Source organism: Xiphophorus hellerii, chromosome 12, assembly GCF_003331165.1.
Source record: "Xiphophorus hellerii strain 12219 chromosome 12, Xiphophorus_hellerii-4.1, whole genome shotgun sequence".
In the NCBI taxonomy this organism is placed as follows: Eukaryota; Metazoa; Chordata; class Actinopteri; order Cyprinodontiformes; family Poeciliidae; genus Xiphophorus; species Xiphophorus hellerii.
This window is the reverse complement of record NC_045683.1, coordinates 15,014,029-15,035,114: the sequence shown is the minus strand read 5'-3', so window position 1 is coordinate 15,035,114 and position 21,086 is coordinate 15,014,029. Positions and strand designations below refer to the sequence as shown.

Sequence of the window (21,086 nt, the reverse complement as noted above, 5' to 3'; positions counted from 1 at the left end):
TGTTTCCCTTGATGGTCTTTTTCCAGAGAAGGGTTTTGATCACTGCCTTGTACTGTCAAATATGGCCAGAGGCTAAAATCTGTTGCAAAGAGAACAAAGGGGACGTGTGGGACATGGGATAATTATACCAAATCTTAACAAAAGAGAGAGAGCAGAAGCACAAAAACTCAGACACCCTACAGTCTTTTGTCCTGTCCAATGGTCTATTCCAGTCCCCATATGCTCACTTCTCTGCTTGCTTATAGATCACAGCTCATCAGCCCGCTGCCAGACACACACATGGTCACACTGAGACTAATAGGATGATAATCTACCCCTCTGAATGATGTGTAATACATCAGTCACATAAGGAAAGAGGTACCCTCAATCACCATTCTCACAGCTGTACCTTTAAGCCTAACCCATCCGCACACATTATATACACACATGTTCACAACTTGATGGTGAATGCAATATCTGTTGTATATAAATCCTTCTTTCCAGGTTAAACCAGGGACAACAACAGTGGTCTAAATAATTTTTATGTAAATTAGTCTGAGATCTTTCCTAAAGAATGCTGTGCCGCGCATTGAGCTCAGCAACATTCCTTTCTACTCTTGCATGTTATGGTTTAAACAAAAGTTTGACTCGCAAAAATAAAATAAAATTAAAAAAAAACAATGTTAAGTTCATGGGAGGAAATATTTTGTGTAAAATAAATGAAATATTTTGTAATATATAAAATAATTATTTTTTCCAGACATGTCTGTATTTACAGTATCTACAAATAGCAAGACAAACACCAGTGTAGATGTTTATTTTGGGGAGTGTACTTTGTCTGCCCCCAGTCTAATCAGTCTGACCCTTTCAGACTAATATAAGCCTACAGCTAATCCCTTCACCCGTCTTTGTACAGTGAATCACCCACAGTTTGTTTAGTCTCTGGGGTTTTTGTAACATATAGCACTTTATTTGTTGTTGTTGCAAATTTGTAAAACAATTGAGACATTTTACTTCAATAACATACTGTATGTGCAAAAGCTTTGCACATATGTTGCAGGATCCCAAGATATTAGTGTCTATAACTATGTGCAAAAATTCAGAAACAATCCTGTTATAAGTTTTTTTTTTCTCCTTTTTAAACACAATCACTCCTCATAAGTGCTTTCTCTCACAGGGGAAAACATTTTCCCTTTCTTATCTGTCAAGCTGTCAAGAATGAACAGACAAGCACACCAGAAGACATACTGTATATCTCAGTGCTAAATGACAGTTTAGCTCAAAACACAGGAAAGAGAGAAAGAAATCTGCTTTTAGGACCTTAACCAGCAGGTAATGCAGACACAGACACAAGCAGCACTAGGACCTCATGTAGATGCATCTGCTCAAAGCATGGGTCAGAGGTAGGTCAATATAAGAGAGACATTTAAAGCCAAGTGTAATGTTTCCTTTGGGATTTAAGGAGCACACATGTCAAATAGACCATCCAGCACTTCAGACTGTAGGCATCAGCTGCTCAAAATCAGTCTGTCAGTCTTTAATTTGGAAGCTAACTAACTAAAAGATTCAGATTTATTCGTATCCCAAATGGGCAATTGATGTTACAGCAAGTATAAAAACTAAAAGACAAGGTATCAAAGATTAAAAAATAAAAATCAACAAAACATGCCAAAAAGGCATGAAATACAAATCAATACACAATGGAAAGACTAAAGCAGTGTATTTAATTATTGACTGACAATTGCTACACTAAATCAGGTGCAAGTCCCCCTATCTTGTCCTGCATTAAAAAGAGATATTGCTGTAGGAACAAGAGTGCTTGTACCTGTTACTTTTTATACTAAGAAGTCTGAGCCTGATGCCAGAAGGCAGAAACTGGAACTCAGAATGTAAAGGATGAGAAGTATCAGCAATAATGGCTTTACTTTTCCTAATGATTTGTTTTTTACACAGTTCTGCAAGGGAGCATTGTTCAACTCCTAAGATCTTATTGCTACTATGTATTACTCTGCTAAGGGCATTTTTTGACCTAATACTAAGATTTACAAACCAACAGAGGAGAGAAAAAGTCAACACAGATTCAATATACGATCTATAAAATAGGATCATCAATAACTCATCAACTTGAACAGTGGTACAGCTAGAGAGTGATGCTTGTCCATGTATCATCACATAAACAAAACAAACAAAATAATAGATTACATATGAACGCTTTTAAAAGTATCTAATTAAAACTGCCACAATTTGTTGTTAAATACTTCTGCTTTTCTTTTGTGACCATGTAGTATGTAGCAGTGGTTTAAAATCTCTACAACGTGATCTGTGTTTGGAGTGTTATTCCTTGAAAGATTGCAATTTTTGGTTCTCAATTGAGGTACTATATCAGAAAGAGCCCAATGTTTAAAATAATTCATAAATCGCCACTTAAATATATGTGTAAAAAGATATTTTTTTATTAATTTATAAATTGTATTCAAATAAAATAATTAATTATTTTATTTGATTATATTATATATTTTATTATATATTTGATTATTTATAAATTATAATTATTTTGCTATGGATTTAATAAATGCTTAAAATTATCCATATTTATTTATTTGTTCATTTTTATAATTTATTTTATGTAATTTCAGTTTTATTCATAAAATGGCATATATAAAGATTTATCTGAATTGTAGTACTTTGGGCACTGAATGGTTCCTCATCATTTACCTGCAGAAAGAGAATATGTTGTTCCTCATCAATATTCAGAATCAGCAGACATCCTTTCCCTCATTCTCCTTCCTCTGTTATTAAACTAGTGAACTCACATTGTTGTGTCATGGCCTTTGGTAGTAACTGACTCTTTAGTGTTTAACACATTAACTTCAAAACTGCAAAAGAGACAACCGTATGTTTAGCAGTGCAAAAATTGAAAAAGCATTGGGTCTAACTGTGAGAAAATCTTAGCTTTCCTTAAAGTCATTAGAGGTTAGATAATTTTGACTATGGGAACTTGACCAAAGTCAATTTTCCGAGTATTACAGCTTAGAATTGACTGCAGTTAATACTGTAATATGTGCTGATTATATTAAATACACATGTTTTCATACAAAGCCTTAAGCATTTTGATTTTGCTGTAGCTATAAACTGACACTTTGTTATTCTTTACCTAAAGTACATTCACTCAATGTCATGACCCAGGCTTCGATGGAAAAGGAATTATGCATGGTCAGAGCTCTCCACCAATTTCAGGAGAATGTGTTTTCATAAAACAGGAATAGTCAACAGGCTTATCAGCTGCTATTCTGAGCTATATAAAGCAAACAGAAGAGGGTAAAAATTAATACAAGAGACAAGGAAAGAGGAGAGATAAGGCTTGGAAAAATGAAGAAATTTATGTTAAGAAAATTATGAACTGATCAAACCTACTATCAAAGTAAAGGTAACAACATTTTTGACAGAAAATCGTTTGACAAAACATTGTTTGTTAAAATATTAGCTTTAGGGGCATTGATAAATGGTACTACTGAGTAAATTTCACTTCAAAGTCCATGGTTTTGAAACAGAGATCTTGCTGAATCCAGCCAAATGTTTGCATTCATGGAAATTATATTTTTGTTTTGTTAAAACATGTAGAGCAGTCGCCACACATTATCTGCTCAATGCCTATTTTTAACAAACCTCTTTGTTAAGCATGTATCTTTGGATCTGAAGAAACTTAGTTTGGTTAGTATCTTAAGGTTAGTATTTAAGAGACTGAGTTTTTAGTATGAGTCACATCATTTTAACCCTTATATGGTTTTGTAAACCAGATGATTATTGCATCAATAAGTCTTGTAATTTATATTTTCGAGGACCTTAGAAATCATGTTTGTGAGTGGGGTCAGTACTATCTTAAAAAGGCTTTATACTAATCAACAAGGAATCCCACATTACCCTTATTATGACCCAGCTGTGTAATTATTTTGTAGAGAGTAAACATTTAGTGATGCCTCCATTTCTGATATATCTGCATCAGTGAGTTCTCTGTTCTTGTCTAATTGCTTTTATTTATGTGTTAAAATGCTTCTCATTTTTAGTTGCAATGTCATTTCTGTTCCTGCTTACAAAAATCAAAACTTGTCAGAAGTATCTTGATTCATTAGTACAGTGAGTCTACCACCAACAATTTAGGCAAGGTCAGTAGACATAATAGAAAAAAAGATATCACACTTCAATTTTTGTAGCATCCACTTAAAGGATTGTGTCAAGAAATGTAATATCCTGTATTCACTGATGTTGCTTTTGTGACAATACGTACTTGATTGTGGGTATTCATTTAACTAATTAAAAAAATTTGTTTCAACATTTGGTTTGGTTTGTTGTTTTTCTGAATGATAAGGAGGGAAAATAGAAAAAGCTCAGAAAAAACGCTCAATTCTGAATGTTGTTCTCTACCTCCCTCTGCTGGCCTTTCGCTGTCATTATTTCCAACCAGGTTTGCTTTATCAATATAATCAAGTAGTACACTATTTAAAGAAATGTTTTATGAGAATAATATATTTAAAAAGACTTTGTCTGTGTCTGATCAATTATAATTGTATCACGTCTCAGAAAATATTCACACTAAAGCCCTCCCAAGGCATATACTGTATGTAATGCAATCAGTTATTTTTTAAAAGAGATTCTTCTTCATTTTTCAATTAATGTATCCTGCTGTTCATTGCTTTATGTTCATTATGTAAAGCACTTTAAATTTCCCTTGTTGCTCAAATGTGATATTCAAATAAATTTACCTTGACTTTACATGAGAGGCTTTTCTCTCTGGCTGAAAGGTGCTACATAAATAAAGTTGCGTTGCTTTGCCTCTGAAAATGTTTAGTTGATAGGCTTTTCTAGTCCTACTGACCACTCAAATTGTTCAGTCACTTTCACTCATTTGCACTTACAACCGCTCCCACCCACAGTCCAAAGATATCCATAAGAAGTCAAGTCCCTTTAATGGAAGTGAATTTGACACATTTGGTTATCTCATCTGTTTTTGTCTGTTTTGTCTGTTCATCTGTTTTTGGCCGTGAAATGGACTGCTGACCTGTTAAACAAGTATCACCCCTCCCACTCAGGAATGGCGTTAGCCCCCGTTGACCCAGAAAAGAGCACAGTGGATTTGGTAGATAAGTGCACATCTGGATGGAGGCAAAATTTTCCAATATTTCTGTCTCTGCAAGCCTCAAATCATAAAGTTTATATTAGTTATCCTTGAATAGCAAAACATTTTCAGTTAGCAAAAATGCAAAATTTGCATTTCATTTCTGGTTTAGAAAACTGTGTTTATTACAAATATGCAAAAAAAATACATCTTTTGGTTTGCACATGGCTTCAGAGACAATTTTACTGCTGACTAATTGGAACATTCTTTTAGTAGTCATATTCTGTTCAGCCTGGAAATCATTGGTTGTGACAAGCCTTTCATTGTTCGCTGACCTCCTACTGTGTTTTGTGCTAATATTATATTTTCAGCAACAAACATTGCTTGACATTGCACACGTAAAAGTCAACGAGAATATTTCCGCATCACCTTCAGGCAATAATTAAAGACGAGGATGGAATTCAAAACAGGTTTATTAAACACATAATTTTTTTTGAAAATAGTTTTCATTAGGTCCATGGAGCATTCTTTGGTTGGCAATATGTAGACAATATAGATATTGTCTGTATATCTACTGTATATTGACATCTTTTTAAATTTTTTAAAATGAGAAAACATTTATTAAAATGAAGAAACAATAAGAAACAAATCAGAACATACAGTAGCAACAGTATGACATTTGAATCTTTAAACAACTTATCTACAGGAAATTACAGAATAAAATGTAGGAAACATTGATGTCAAGAACAGATGGTAAACAGGTGGAATTTAAGACTACATGGAAAGAGTAACAGTGACATTGATATGAAGAAAATGTGCAAACTATGCGAGGTAAGATGTAGTATTTCTCATGAACGGATGTACTTTTTACACAATTTACAATAATTTCATCTTTTGACTTTAAATCTACAGAGATTGGAAAGAAAATAAGCTGTGGTATACATAGAAACAGGCCTCAACAAGATGTAATAATGGCTAAAACAGTTTGCTAAAAGTAATTGATTCATAAACATACACATTATCCTTATCCAAACCAAAGCTTTTGTAAATTTTTTTAGGTTTTGTGTTTACTCACTTTATTGTTCAGTTGTTGCAAAAAGGTTCTGGTGTTTCCGTGTTCCACTCAAGACTGTTGGATATTTTTACTCACTAAATGTTGGCTTGTGAGTCCTCCGTGGTGTCAGTTGTCAGAATGATGTGAAAATGGTGGCAGATGGACATGCAGTAAGAAATAAATCAATTTGAACAGTAGAAAACCTCTTGAACGGTGGAGAGTGTAAGACTAGCAGCCTTGATCTTTTGGTGAAAAACAATTAAAAATATTTCAGACGTGCTGATGAGAAAGGAAGCCAATAATTTGCTGTGTATTTTATAAAAACAGTAAATCCCACCCTAGGCGGCTTATTAATATCATTACCAACTGGGTCTTGCATTTTTTAAATATTTTTGTCTTCCACGCAAGTTCCTATCAATATATTTGGATCCACAACTCTATAAACGACCAAGTTCTTTAACAAGGACATTTTGGTATTTACCTTTCTTGTAGGATGTTACCAGTCTTGTACTGGCCAATATTGGCCAATATAAAAAAAATCCAGTTTATATACAGAAATATGTATATATTGAATTTATTCCAGCTCAGACAGGTTAATATTCTATTACCTACATTACAATTCAATCCCAGTTATGAAATAATGACTTTTGATGTGCTTCTGATTTGCTGAGATGGACTTACATCTCAACAAATTACACCTCAAATGATTTACATTGTTGCCACTGTTTTAGAATGACCAACTACAACAGAGCAGCATCAGAAGAGTGAGCGTGGAGAGAAATATCATGGTGTTATGGGAGATAACCTACCTTTCCTGAGGGTTTGAACTGCTTCACTTTTCATTACACTGCTGAATTGTTGCCAGTATAAATCTGGTCCATGTGGCCTAAAGAAGCTAGCACAAGATAAAAAATGAATATCTGAGCTTCAAAGACACAGTTAGAACATGATATTGTTTTGCTTTCCTTCAATTTCTTATTGATTTAAGGAGTAAAGGGAAACAAAAATATTGTATCTCTATATCTCCACTCTTGTCTGATTTTCAGCATTTCTGCTCCATTGTCTGATTTCATTAAAAAATAGTAGAAGGAGAATATATTGAGGATTTTTTCAGTCCAGATAAGCTTTTTGTGTGGCACATCAAGCTTTGAAAAAAAAAAATACAGTTGTTTTTCTGTGTGAGAACTCAAAAAAACGCCTTGTATGCAAAGGCGAAACGTCTTTTACGTAAATCTTTCCAAGCCAGAGAACTTTATCTTGCTTAATCTCACAGATTTTCTTCTGCTCTGCCGTTTCTGTGGTAAAAGTCACAAGCAGGACAATTCAACATGCTGGAAAAAGGTATGGGATGTTGACCTCTGTCCATTTGATTGTCCAAAGCATACATATTTCCATCTGGTCAAGAGAGTAGTTTCACTGCCTCAAATACTTCTGTTGAAAAGTTCAGACTGACAAAGACATTGTTTTCCATTGCTTCAATATTATCTTCGAATCGGACACTATTGGAGCTGATGATGCTGCTTTCAGAGGTGGGACTGATGACAATTATGCGAGGAACACCCTGGGGAGACTTTGGTTCAGGGTAGGGTTTTTTCCCAAGATTCAGGGAATCAAAAGAGCTGCTCTTCTGGCTGTGCAGTCGATCCCTGATGTTGCTTTTATCATTGCATGTGTTTGAAATCTCATCGGTTGCACTCTCACTGCGCCTCCTGGTAAGAACGAGTAAAGGTAGAGTAGCAATAGTCAGAGAGTTGGAAACCAGGTCAGGGTCGCAGGTGCTAAGTGGATCACTCATAGTAGGTGGTTGCTGTACATATGAACATAATAAAGAAAAATTATGTGTTAGATTTGAGTTTTGCTAGAGCAATAATATCCAAAACAAAGTAATAACTGAATGAATTGCATTATCTCACCTTCTCTGGTGTGTATTTATTTATTTTCTGCTCTGATGGCCTCTTATAGGACCTGCCTCTGTCCGACTGCCTGTATGATGACATGTTTCTGAAGGAACCTCCTGATTTCCTCCCCAGATGTTCCATCTCCATATCCTTCAACATCTGCTAAAAATTGTCAAAAGGTTTGCTTCTACTTAAGCTTTGGAAAAATATTGCATGTGCTTAGTAAAAACAGCTGTAAGAAGATACCAAAAGTATCTTTTAGTACAAAATAGAAAAAAAATTAAGTACAGTCATTATCCAGTCATGAAAGTCTTGCAATCAAGTGGCAAAGACAATGGAAATTGCTAAAAAAAAAAAAAAAAAGCATGCTAAATGATATTTGTCATAGTTCTTTCAGATTAGAGGCAATAAAACTCAATTGTGGGCAAATGTAGAAATGTGTGCATCATTACCGTATCAAAGCGTTTGGGCATAGCATTAATAAAATGAGTGCATGAAGCGTTGGACTGTCTGCTGATGATGGAATCCCTCATAGAGGATTCGCTGATGGAGTAGGACAGGCATTCCTTTCTGGGAGCCGGAAACAAAAACCACAGACAGGGCACCTTTTCTGCCAGAGTCATCCTGTTGAGTTTGAGAATTCATACATACATACATTAGGTACATGGTGTCGAAACTAGATATTGTGTGCAGTATATACAATTAAAGTTAGCCTTTTTCTCTCTCTCGCACTTATGCAAGTGAAAAAAATCTAATTTTAGTCAGTTGTGATTATCAAAATGATGAGAGAATTTCTAAACTATTCTTTATTTTCTTTTAAGACAGAAATGTACATACATTTAGATAAAACTACTATATCTTTGAGCAATTTTGGAAAGCTTGGCTGCTGATGTAATGATTTTGTAGGAATCTAATTCACACCATGTATATGTTAAAAAAGTGCATTCTGTGGATTTATTTAGGACATTACCACAGACACAGCTTCCCTCTGTGACTTCATGGGGAACGCTCAAGAAATCAATTAAGATATTGTGGACCTTAACAAGTTTGGTTCATTGTAGGGTATATTTTCCAGATTCCTAAGGACTCAAAGTTCATCTGTTCAAAAGATTACGCAAACATCAACACTACAAAAAGGTTAAGACCTCATGCTGCTGAAGAAGGAGATGCAATGCAGCACCAATTGGTCCTGGGTTCAAATCCTGACTGAGGGTCTTTCTACCTGGAGTTGGCATATTCTACCTGTGTGGGTATTTTTCCCATCTACTTCCTCCCACTGTCCAAAAACATGACGGTTAGGTCACTTATCTCTAATAATTATCATTAGTCAATTAGTGAAATTTTGTGGGAGCCACAACAAAATTCAGTCCCCACAAGAATTTTAAAAACCTGACTCGTTTACACCAGTTCTGCAGGAGGAAGGGGCCAGAATTTCAGTAAACTATTGTGAGAAGCTTGTGGAAAGGTACCAAAATATTTCATTCTTTTCAAATACAAAAAATAATCTCATTTATTTAACATTTACCACATAAAAATTATTTTGGTAATCCTAACTGACCTAAAACTGGAGGCTGATTTAATGTGGGTGTCTTTTCACACTTGTTTCTAGCCATTCTAGAGTGAGAAAATGACAATTTTAGCAATCCTGTAACAAGAAGTATATAAAAGGGCAGGCAATAACAAAGCCTCTTTACTGGTTACCTGTATTTGTTGTGTATAATGGCATAGATAATTGGGTTATAGATTGTTGATGCCTTTGCAATGACTGCAGGGACAGCCTTGGAGTATGGCGATAAAATGTTGGCATAGCTGAATGAGACAAAAGAAAACACATTTAAACTTTCTCTCTGTGCAATACAAGCATAATTCTAGTTCATTTAGCTATATGCAGCTGTTTGTTTGGCTTTTCTGGTGAAAATATAATATCACATCAAAACTCAGAGATCCCTCTGATTTTTCTGTTTTGTGACACAATGAGAGGTCATATCTGGGTAGAGATTAACTACTGCCATCTGCTAGGGACGGTTGCTTAAATCCATCTGATCATGTTTGCTCAAGTGCTTAGATGTGTTTGTGTGTTTGCATGCATTGGCCACCGTCCCCAGAGAATAACCGAGAAAAAAAAGATGTGATTTCAGACTAAAACAACTTCATTTTAATCCAGCCCTTAACCAAAGATACAAGAGGCTTACTGAAGGTTGGGATGAGAATAAGAGGACAAATGAGCAGATTCAAAATCTTCAACTTATCTCATGTTTCATCAAGATGTACTTTGCTTCCTGGTGACACGGTAGCATGTAATGACTCATCAAAAACCTGCTTCAGAAATCGCCTTCAGTCCCAGTAAAATAATTCTTAGCAAAATGCCTGTGACAATGGAATTTTGTAATATCTGTAATGGATGTCTTAATGTGTTCTTGCACTACAATACATCTTCCTCATTTGCTGTTAAAAATGTATTCTCTGCTTTGGTTTCATTGTTGAAGACTGAAAAGTTGTCTCTGTGAATCCAACATGTTGTTATTTCAATATTAAGAATATGGAATATTGTCTTCTATAATTATAGAATGCTCTCTCATAAGTGTTGCCAGCAAGATTAATGTATTTTTTTTTTAAACTGGCTTTGCATGCAATGCAGCTGTTCATTACAAGTGACTCAAAAACAGTCTTATTATGTTGTGGATTATATATATATTACATTGCAGCTCTGTTCCTCTAATATAAGCAGGAATTATTGGAAAATCTCTTGCACTGTACTTTAATATCTTAGATAAAAAATAAATAAAAAATGATGACTGTTTTTTCTCTGCTTTTTCTTTCGTTCGTGTGTGGAGTATATGCAATCCCAGACATTGCAATGCGACATTAATTTCTACTTTCCCTTTTGATAAAAGATTTGCATTCATGGCAACTGCCTTTGTTTTTAAATCTACTGAACATTTTTCTTACTAGCCTCCTAAATAACATATATGTGAAATTGGTTGACTATTGTGAAAAATTCATTCCCTACAGCTCCAAAACCTTTTTAAAAGACCCATAAATTGATCTTACCCAGCCCAGGAAATCAATGTGACACAGGCGTACGGTGACCAGGAGAGGACATACACCACAACGACAACAAAGGCAATCTTTGCCAATTTCCACTCACTCCTGATGGACCTTTGTTGGATAAGAGTGGTTTTTCTGACCTGAGTGCCCAAACGTTCAACCTCCCTGTAAATGAAGGACAAAATAAGCAGTTAAATGAAAATGTAGGTAGTTTTTGTGATTATCTTCTTTTTTTTTTTTTACAATATATAAACATGTATGTGAACATATTTACGTTACAGTACCTGCCAGTCTTTCGGATAGATAGAAACATTCGAAGATAGCAGAAAAAGATGATTCCCAGTGGTATAAAAAAGACAAAACAGCAGAGCATCATGGTGTAGCTCCTATTAGCTGTTGTATATGTAACATAATCCCATGTGCAAGATGTCATCAGTCCCTCTGGAATATAGGAGCCTACAGGGTTAAAGGAGCACCAGATTAATGTTCAGAGAAAGCAAGATCAATCTGATTGTGTTCCTTTAGGTAGATGAATTACCATCTGTTAGATACAACATTTTTCTAAAGAGTTTTTGTAAACAGGTAAACATGCACATGTACTGATTTCTTTAAGTCTATATGTTATTAGTAGAGCATCTTCATTTCTACTAGAGTCAGTTTTGTCGGTTTAATGAGATTTGAATATTTATTTTTTTCCTAAAGCTGCTATTCATTGAATCCTGTTACTGAATGTATGTTAATTTTGATGCTCTCTTATTTCACACAGTGTGCATTGGGATAAAAGGTGTGAAATCATTGTTTATGTGCATCAGGAAGGTATATTAATTTTGCTGTGATTTCAGTGTCTCATTATTATGTTTTCCATATTTCAGGAGTAACTGTCTTTCTAGATATGAATATTAAATGTCTTATTAGGTCCACTTAACTGGGAGATTAATTAGAAAATAAGTCGGATGATATCATTTCAAAATTTTAGTAAGTGGAGCGACTTTCATTACAGCAGACAACGTGTCTGCATACTGTAGCAAGAGTCTTTTCTTTGAAATTTGTGTGACAGTAATGAAAATTTTATGATTAAATTTGCAATATGTTCAAATAACCTTTGTCAGATTGGCTGAGCTGGTACACAAACTATGTGTGCTACAGTGAAAAATGAGTAACAAGGTGATATTTTCTCAAAGCTGTACATTTTCCTACTTACTCCAGCCAACGAGAGGAGCCAGACTCCAAGCCAAAGAATAAAACCAGATGAGAAAGATGGCAAAAATCGTTCTCCGTTTTGAACCCCACTGCATTGTCTGCAGTGGTCTGGTGATGGCCAGATACCGTTCAATCGATATGGCCAGAAGGTTTATCATGGAAGAAATACCAAAAAGGGCACCACAGAAAGCATAGACTTTACAGCCTACAATAAAAGACCACACAACAAAAAACAAAAATAAGTAAAATAAATAATGACTAAATATATACCTCTCCGACACTTTCTTTTTCAAAATAAAAATCAAACTCACCAATGTCTCCAAACATCCATTCCTTGTAGAGGCAGTTGACAAAGAAGATGGGCGACTGTGTGAACGCCATCAGGAAGTCACTCACCGCCAAGTTCATAATGAAGTAGTTCGGGAGTTTACGGAGCTTCTTGTTGCTATTTAAACGCAAAAACAGGGAAAAGCGGAATATTTTGAGAAAAGCAATGTTTTTAAGATGGAACTCACTTTTCTGGAAATTCTGGTTGTAGTGGTCATTTGTTATTTTTATGAGCAGATCAGTTATTGTGTGATGACCATGTCCTAAATTGAACAAATTAAATAAAAATAAAAGAATCCTCAGATTAAAAAGACTCAAAAAGCCAACTGCTTAAACTTCTGGGTTCTCAATAAAGCTCAGAAATAAATAAATAAATAAATGGATGGATGGATGGATGGATGGATGGATGGATGGATGGATGGATGGATGGATGGATGGATGGATGGATGGATGGATGGATGGATGGATGGATGGATGGATGTGGAGTGTTTTGTCATAAACCTGAGCTAGTTTTATCTGTTACATTTAAGCAGAATCCCATCTCAGTTGATAGGAATTGTTTGGAGAGTCTACGTAATTTAATTTTTTATTAACCAAAATGTAAAAACCACTGTCTACTACTGCGAATATGGCCCAAACGATTCTCTTATTCTTGAGCAACTTACAATAGAAAGAAAACTTTTAAGGACAATCCAAATGTTCCCGCAAAATATAACAAAACATGTTGAGTTAGTTAGGTGGAAGTTGTAAAGTGTGTCTTCAACCGTCTGTCACTTTTGACCTTCGAGGATGGACAGGGTGTTTTTTGTAACTGCCTCAGTTGAAGAATTACATCACTTGTCTGACTGAATTTCCACAGGCATTTGTCAGAGTTGGCATTAGTCCTCCTCCTTGAAGAGGAGTTCTTGGATGTGCTGCTGCTTCAGTGTGACCTGCAAACACTGCCCAGAAGAAATGTTCATCCTTTATGTAGTACAATTACACATTTTCCTTAATAACTAATGCATTTTAGTAACCGTAACATGACTATGAAAACTTATAATTGTGTGACAAAATAGTTGTAGCTGCTGGAACTTCTTGTCTTTTAAGGTAGTAAATATCTTTAAATGAGATGCTTAATTTTGCTTTTCAAATGAAATAAATCAGTTCATTTTACCAAAACATTCATCAAGTTATATCAAAATGAATATAAGAATGTAAATCAAACTTCTCTGAACCACATATGGACTGCCCACTATATCAGGAACACTCATTACATAATAAAAGACATTATCAAATTAGGTCATCCTTCTTAAATTTAAAATTGAGCAGGCTAATGCTAATTTTATTGAAATCATACAAACAAGTGGTACTGTTTTCAGTGTTCCTAAAACTGAAAACAGACTCAACAAAAACTTGTTGAGTATGAAAAGTACTCTAAGTAATTCTGAGACAGTAGTGCTTTGCATGCTTGTTCTTCAGCCTGTTTACAGTGTCTGCCAAGTGTAGCAACAAGATACATTTTTTTACCTCCAAAAGATTATACATTTATCTTTTAACAGGGTTATTATAATTTCAGGTTTCTGTAGATTGCCATCTAGTATTTTATTTTTTAAACATGAAAAGGTCCAGAAAAGGACCATTTCTAACAAGATGCTGTTTTTGGTTTGTTCATTTTTTAAAATCAGGATCTAAAGTTATGTTTACTTCTGGCTAATCTTCCTCTTTATGTTTAAATATCTGAAACAAATTCAATAGTGTTGTAATGTGTTAAAGAGATGGTGATTGGGAACTAGTTAGAAAGCGCTCATGTTGTGCACAGTATTGTTAGGTTGATAGAAATGATGATAACCTGAAATGTGGCATAAATCTGCGATCATACAAGATGATTCAAATTGCTAGTTTGCTTTCCTAGCTCTTTACTAATAAAAATCTTAAATAAACGTATGGATCTCCAGCTAGAACTGTTGTACAATTAGGATTAGTCATCTTACAAATATTAACATTTGAATTTATATGTTAATTTGTGTGAATTTCAGTCAGTACATACATAGGTATCCGTAAGAAATTTAATTATTAACTGTATCACCTCTTTTCATGTGTAAAAATATGTGTTTAATGTATAAACATAACAAAATTCCCTCTTTATAAGTTAGAAATTGTTTGTAAGTAAAATACATTTTTCTAAGATGTGATCACATGATGTGCATTTGTGATTGTTAGAACTCAAATTGTCTGCACAACAAAATAGAGAAAGAATCTAATCTTGTCCATTTATAGACAGATGGAATATGAGAGCTGACAATCCCCATGTGTGTGTGTACACACATACACACATGCACACGCCCACACCCATGCACACGCATGTACACGCCCACACAGAGACACACAAACTGACCCAGTTTCTGTGGAACAGTTAACATCAGTAGCACAAATGACAAGTCAGTTTCTCCAGATTATATGGCATGTAATGCACATTCTCCCTCCAGGACTTCCAACAGAAACTTAACTTTAACTTCAAGAATGACTCATCTCCGAGAATGACGCATCAGATAAAAAAACAAAAAAAAATCACCTAAATCTGACTATACGTATAGCACATCCCCAATTAAAGTAACTAAGTAAAAGTAATGGCCTGTTCCAGATATTTTGTGCCCTTGTGCTATGGAAAAAAGCTCATTTTTGAACAGTTTATGCATTAGAGAATACTTCTTTGTTAAAATTGCTCATGCTTAACAAATTTAAATGTGTCGGGTAAAAAGACTTATTGCTATTTTATTACATGTACGGCACAAAGTCTTCATTGAGCCTTCACATTTATATTTAAAAACTTCAGAAAAATTAAAGTTTGTAAGTGTAAAATAAACCTGATGAAAGTGGAATTCAGTGTTACTACAATTATTGTGGACAATAATGTCACATTTAGATAAGAAACATGTATTTACATTTAAATGACAGGGGTTAAATATTTTTAATTCCTTTTTGTTTGTTATTTGTTTGTAGTAAAATATTATATTAAATTAATGGCTCTTGGTCTATTGAAAAAAATTTGTTGCTACTCCAATTATTTTAGTTGTTATGCATTAAAGATTGAAGAATGAAAGGGCTACTTATGAATAACTGCCAGCTTTCTGGAAACCTATACAAAATTGAATAACAATATTCTCTATCTTTTCTGATCTCTTATGATAACCTAGTTGGTCAAAATTCTCTTTTCTGATTGCTTGATATCTATTTTATCCAAATGAAAATGAACTCATCACAAATTCATTAAGCCTTTTTTGAAGGCAGTAGTCTCCTCATTCTGTATTGTTTTGTGTCATAACAATAGTAGACCCATCTAAGCAGGGAAATGATGTCCCTGCTTAATACGTCTCCAAGACTTGCGCTCTCAGACCTCTGTTGGACTTTTTAGAATGATAATTTACATTTTAAAATGTAAAGGGCTATAAAAGTGGAATGTAACATTGCCATTTGAATTCTTAAAGTAAAAAAAAAACAATAAAGAATCTCTTTTGGACTCACCTGTAGAAAGCAAACATAACCAGGGTATTCCCAGTGATGCCAAGTGTCCCAATAACAAAGACGAAGAAAGCGACGACATAGTGAGCATGGTCGGGCACATCAACCTTGCTATACAAGCTTCTCTTGCTGTGCGCTTCCTCGGGCTCCATACTCTCAATGTTCCAGATGATTCAAACACCTTGGCAGGATTTCCAACTTGAAGGTATATATTAGTTGGTAATCCCATTCTTTCTGCCAGTGTTGAGCCTCCATGGCTTTAGTATTGGTGGTGATACATGGCATCCTGAAGTCCCAATTTTTAGAGTTTACTTGAATTATTTTTCAATCACACAGGTTGCTCCCATTCTATTCCATCTGTCCAGAATTTGCAAAATTTAGCCAAAGTTTTCTGCACTATATTTGTTGCCAAACTGATAAAGCCATTTCATTTCTGTAGCCTCCACTTTCTTAATCCTATTTTACTGTGCAGTTCAAAAGCTGATCTTCCACGTGTAGTCCTCAAGCATTTCCTGTTGATACTGCGTGAACTGAAATTATTATTTCATTCCAGCACAATAAAGCCGACCCTCGCTCCACAATGTCACTGTCAGTCCAGTCAGTGTTTGCCTGCAACCTCTTCAGCCATCACACCCAGCTGTGTTCCCAGCTGTGAGTCAGTGGCTTGACGTTGGTTATCTCTTAAATCAGTGACTTCTAACCTCTCGTCTCTTTCTATCTGTTCATCTCCTCCACTGTCCCGTGTTGCTCTGGGATGCAGTTCGCTCTCTTTCTCACATCACTCAGTCTCCCACCCCCGCTGCCAAGTAATATGGCCCAGCCCTGAGCTCTAACCCTTTAACTACCACATTCTTACATAACATGGTGCTCACAGCACATATTAACAACCAATTAAGCTCAGAAGTATGTCAGATATATTGTTATTGTGGCATGTTATTTGTAATTCAGTGATTCTTACCAGTGAAGTGGACATGTGGACATGAGGATATGTGATTGCGCTCAGAGTGAGACTACTCAGAATTACTTATTTGGCAAAGAATGACGAGACGGAGAGGATTAGCTTTTCACATATGGTAAAGCAGATTGGTTTCATGATGAACCATGTATATCTGAAAAGCTCTAAATAAAGTGATAAATAAACTACATAATCTACATTGTCTTAATGCTCAGCAAACATGTTTCAGTTAGTCACAATATATGCTAAAGACAGTAAATACATCTATATTTTCACATTAATCTCATTTAATTACACAGTGGATTTTTTTTAATATCTGGAATTTCTATTGGATCACCGTTTGAACAAACATGAACAAACTCTACAATATTAATTGTACCACTGTTACAAATGTAAAAAAAAAAAAAAAACGTAAAAAAAAATAAAAAGCAAAAAAAAAAAAAAAGTCCATTGGTTGGTCAGTGCTTTTCATGCTTGACATATTTAACAAAGAGAGATGAAGAAAACAGTGGAGCTCAAACAGAGATGTCAACTAAGCCCCTAAAGCAAGAGGAAGTCTTAATCTGGACAGTGGTCATGCATATGGCTGAGTGTTTGATCTGTCTTGGAAAAAACTATCTGGCTGTAAATGTGCAATGTGTTGTTTTTGCACGTGTGTGATTTTACGCCTCAGCATTTTGTTTCTAGTGTTGTACATGCTTATCAAAAAGTAGACGGACGGATGAATGTTAAGGGATTAATGTCGCCACTTCCACTGAGCCGGTCACAACTGCTGTGTTTATGTTTGCATTTCAGCTGGGAATTATGCATCAATAAATCTTTTGCTGCTTCACATGAAGACCCGCTATTCAGCTGTGTTTTATTCAAAGTGTAGTGCTGAAATGTTAAAAACATGTAACCTTACGGCACTTAGCATGAAACACAAACAAACATAGACAAGCCTAATTCAAACTGAGCTGGATTTGAGTCAAATGTTACTAAAATTATCCAATTCAGTCAAAGTCAAATTCTATTTAAAAAATCTGATTCCGGTCAGTCAGTAAAACTGTCTGCCTAAAGAAGATAACCAACTGCACGGAAATCGTGGCTCTCTTCCATTGTCTCATCATCCGTAAGTAAAAGGTGACAGTGGAGAGGGACAACTATCTGTAAACAAACAAAAAACCAGCAGAACCAGACTCAGTGACCATCTAAATCCTCAGCGACGGGTTGGGAGGACACAACCAAACACAGATGCACTTATAAATAATATATTTTACAATTATTATTTAAAATAATGAAAACTGGTCAAACAATGTTTCTCACACTGCTGTTGGAAAAACTAGTTTTGTTTGAGTTTGGTGGTAGGAAATTAGTAGTTCAGACCTTTGAATTTTTAATAGATTTAGCTCATCATGCTTTTTTGATCTGAGCATCATCAGCATAACAGTACACATTTAGCCCATGCTGTCTAACCAGGGGGCAAATGTGAATTCAGACAAAATCCACTTGGGATGAAGCACTGCCTGCATGTATGTTCCTCTGCCTGGTTTGCTGCTACTGATATCCTGCAGTCTAAGCAGGCACTGCTGGTTCCACTGTGTCCACTAATGCGTAAAGTACAAAGCTGAGAGTAGTTTTGTTCTCAGTGTCACTTGGCCATTTAGGAGCAGCTTGTGAGTTGCTGGTGACTGGCACAGAAACGCAACACTAGCCTGGTAAAAACCAGCCCCTTGTTTGCACTTTGCTTTGTAAAGAGGATGTTATTTTGTCCAACACTGACTGAAAGGCTTCGTTCACTTCCTCCTCTGCCATTGCCAACCTACAACCACAGGGAGACAAACAGCGTAGAAACTCGGCTTTGTCGTTTCCAACGTCTCCTTCTGTTTGATAATTGGCCAGTATGAAATGAATTCTGGTAAATTAGGCTCAATGAGACAAATCCCATATGAAGTACTGCAGGGAGATGAGAATCAAGCCAAATTGTGTTGGAAAGCAATGGTCAGGCTAGGTCCAAGACCCTGTAGACAGATATTACCGTCAGTTGTATCAAATGTAGAAATACAAAAAGACTGTAGGAAAAAATGTTGTTACTTGATTAGATTTAATATAGAAACTATTGGAGAAAAGTATTTTGTGTTAAAATGTGTTAAATTTTTTGAGTTTTGGAAATAGGCTGAAAAAACATCAGCAGTTTATTGTGTACTATTAAAAGTTTATATTTTATCAATGAAAATCCAACAAATGTAAAACGTGACAAATAAGGCAACGCACGATCTGTGTTTGTATATTAAATGCAGCACTTCCTATCAACATTTGAAACATGACTCAGCAAAGAAGAGATTTTGACAGAATCAAAACAGTGGTGGTGAAAAACATTTAAGAAAAACAACAAATTTCAAAACTGAAGAAATTAGTTTACATGTAAATACCATTACGATGATTTGGAGGCACAATCTCTTTTTTTTTACATTCAGAAAATATTCTTTTATGCAATATATTATAAGAGTCAATGAAAATATGCACTTTTTATTCCATCAGCCACAACATACCTAGTTGTGTTTTGTTTTTTTGTTTTTTTCTGATTGCACCAAGTAGCTTTTTTTGGTTTCAAAGCACCATATGCTTTGTCATTATGGGTAAAGACATCAGTGGTTTGGGATACAAAGAGCGTGACCTCGACACTGGATCAGTGTTCCATATGTCAATGAGTCATTTACTATTGAACCAGCTGGTGACACTGGTGCTCTGCCTGGGCTGGAGCCCCTGTTAGATAAATAGCGAGCACGCAGAGGAGAGAGACTAATTATAATTGACTGTTGGGTACTTTCTGGCAGGAGCTGCAACCGCAGGCACATGAGACCCTTGAAAAATCGATGTTACACTAGAAAGAGACATAAGCAGTATTGAATGTCAACAAAGTAAGCATGAAAGTCCCTATTAGGTATTTGTTGCCTGGAGACGACTTTTCTTGATATCAGCTTATCAAACTTAAGACAAGGGTTCACAAATGGATGGGTAAAATGCATGCGAGGTTTTCAAAATACTTCAATTTTAATTAAAAATGAATCTAGGTTGAATTCATTCAAAGTCCTCTTTTACTCAAATTTGAATCTGCTTTTGTAACCTTGAACCTGGGCATAAACTATGCGATTTTTGGCCCATTTTCAGGCAATTTTCCTGTCGTGAAACAATTTTAGTAATTGAGCCGATTCTTGGTCTAATCGTGTTTCACGCATTTTGTTGTATGCTGGGGATAACGAAAAGCAATTAACATCTCACAACCAGCTACTGACCAGCAATTATACAGTCTCATAAAAATCAGGACTGTTTGAAGTTCTGGTTGCCTCTTGTGAGAATATTGCTCTGTTGAAGCAGAACCATACAATGAATTCACCTTAAACTCTCTCACTCACTGGAATGCTCCTCACAAAAGTATATAACTAATATAGCTTACTGTGATTAGGTATAACAATTAAGATAACATATTAATGTTACAATGTTGCTTGCTTGAAAGTAAAAAAGAGGAAGAAATTCAAATATTTTGAACTTTAGATCTTCAGCCACATAAACAAACATTTCCATTTGCATATTTAATTTTAATGTTTACTCATTACTCTCGAATCAGAATAAATCTGTATCTTTTTAAACACAGATTTCACTGTAGACAAGTTAAAGTTTCTCCACACAGACTGGTAGGGATTGCCAGGGAAGTGCATTTGTCTTCTGGTGCGTTCTCTTTTTCTCAGGGCGAGAATCTCCAGGTTTTTCTTTTTCTTTTCAGTTCCAGACTCCAAGTTGCTTTGACTACTTAAAATGGCAAACGTTAACTTTCCGCATTTCCTGTAGCAGAAGTACCCTCTCCTTTCTCCTAAATTCAGAAAACCGGTCCAAGATATTAATATTTCTAGTAAACTTTCAGCATGGTTGATATGACTGAAACATGCCATTTTGCAATTGTCTGTAGGGTATAAGTGTTAAGCTGTTTCCAACAAAATTGTTTTCAAACAAATAAAAAAGAATCAGATGTTC

The 21,086-nt window shown here is 35.2% G+C and overlaps 1 protein-coding gene across 2 annotated transcripts; it reads right to left on the bottom strand.

The window, feature by feature from the left end:
• Nucleotides 1-5,547: 5,547 nt before the first annotated feature.
• LOC116730378 (melanopsin-A-like) lies at nucleotides 5,548-16,854 on the bottom strand. 2 transcript variants are annotated; one of them, XM_032579545.1, is made up of 9 exons: nucleotides 16,124-16,854; nucleotides 12,604-12,737; nucleotides 12,294-12,497; nucleotides 11,377-11,548; nucleotides 11,096-11,257; nucleotides 9,746-9,853; nucleotides 8,497-8,668; nucleotides 8,060-8,206; nucleotides 5,548-7,953 (listed from the first exon to the last, which is right to left on the bottom strand). In XM_032579545.1, the coding sequence occupies exons 1-9, from the start codon at nucleotides 16,270-16,272 to the stop codon at nucleotides 7,546-7,548; spliced, it is 1,656 nt and encodes a 551-aa protein (XP_032435436.1). In that variant the 5' UTR covers nucleotides 16,273-16,854; the 3' UTR covers nucleotides 5,548-7,545. The 2 variants fall into 2 exon arrangements, with proteins under 2 accessions (XP_032435436.1, XP_032435437.1); XM_032579546.1 differs by having other exon boundaries at nucleotides 8,060-8,203.
• Between the last annotated feature and the right edge of the window lie 4,232 nt (nucleotides 16,855-21,086).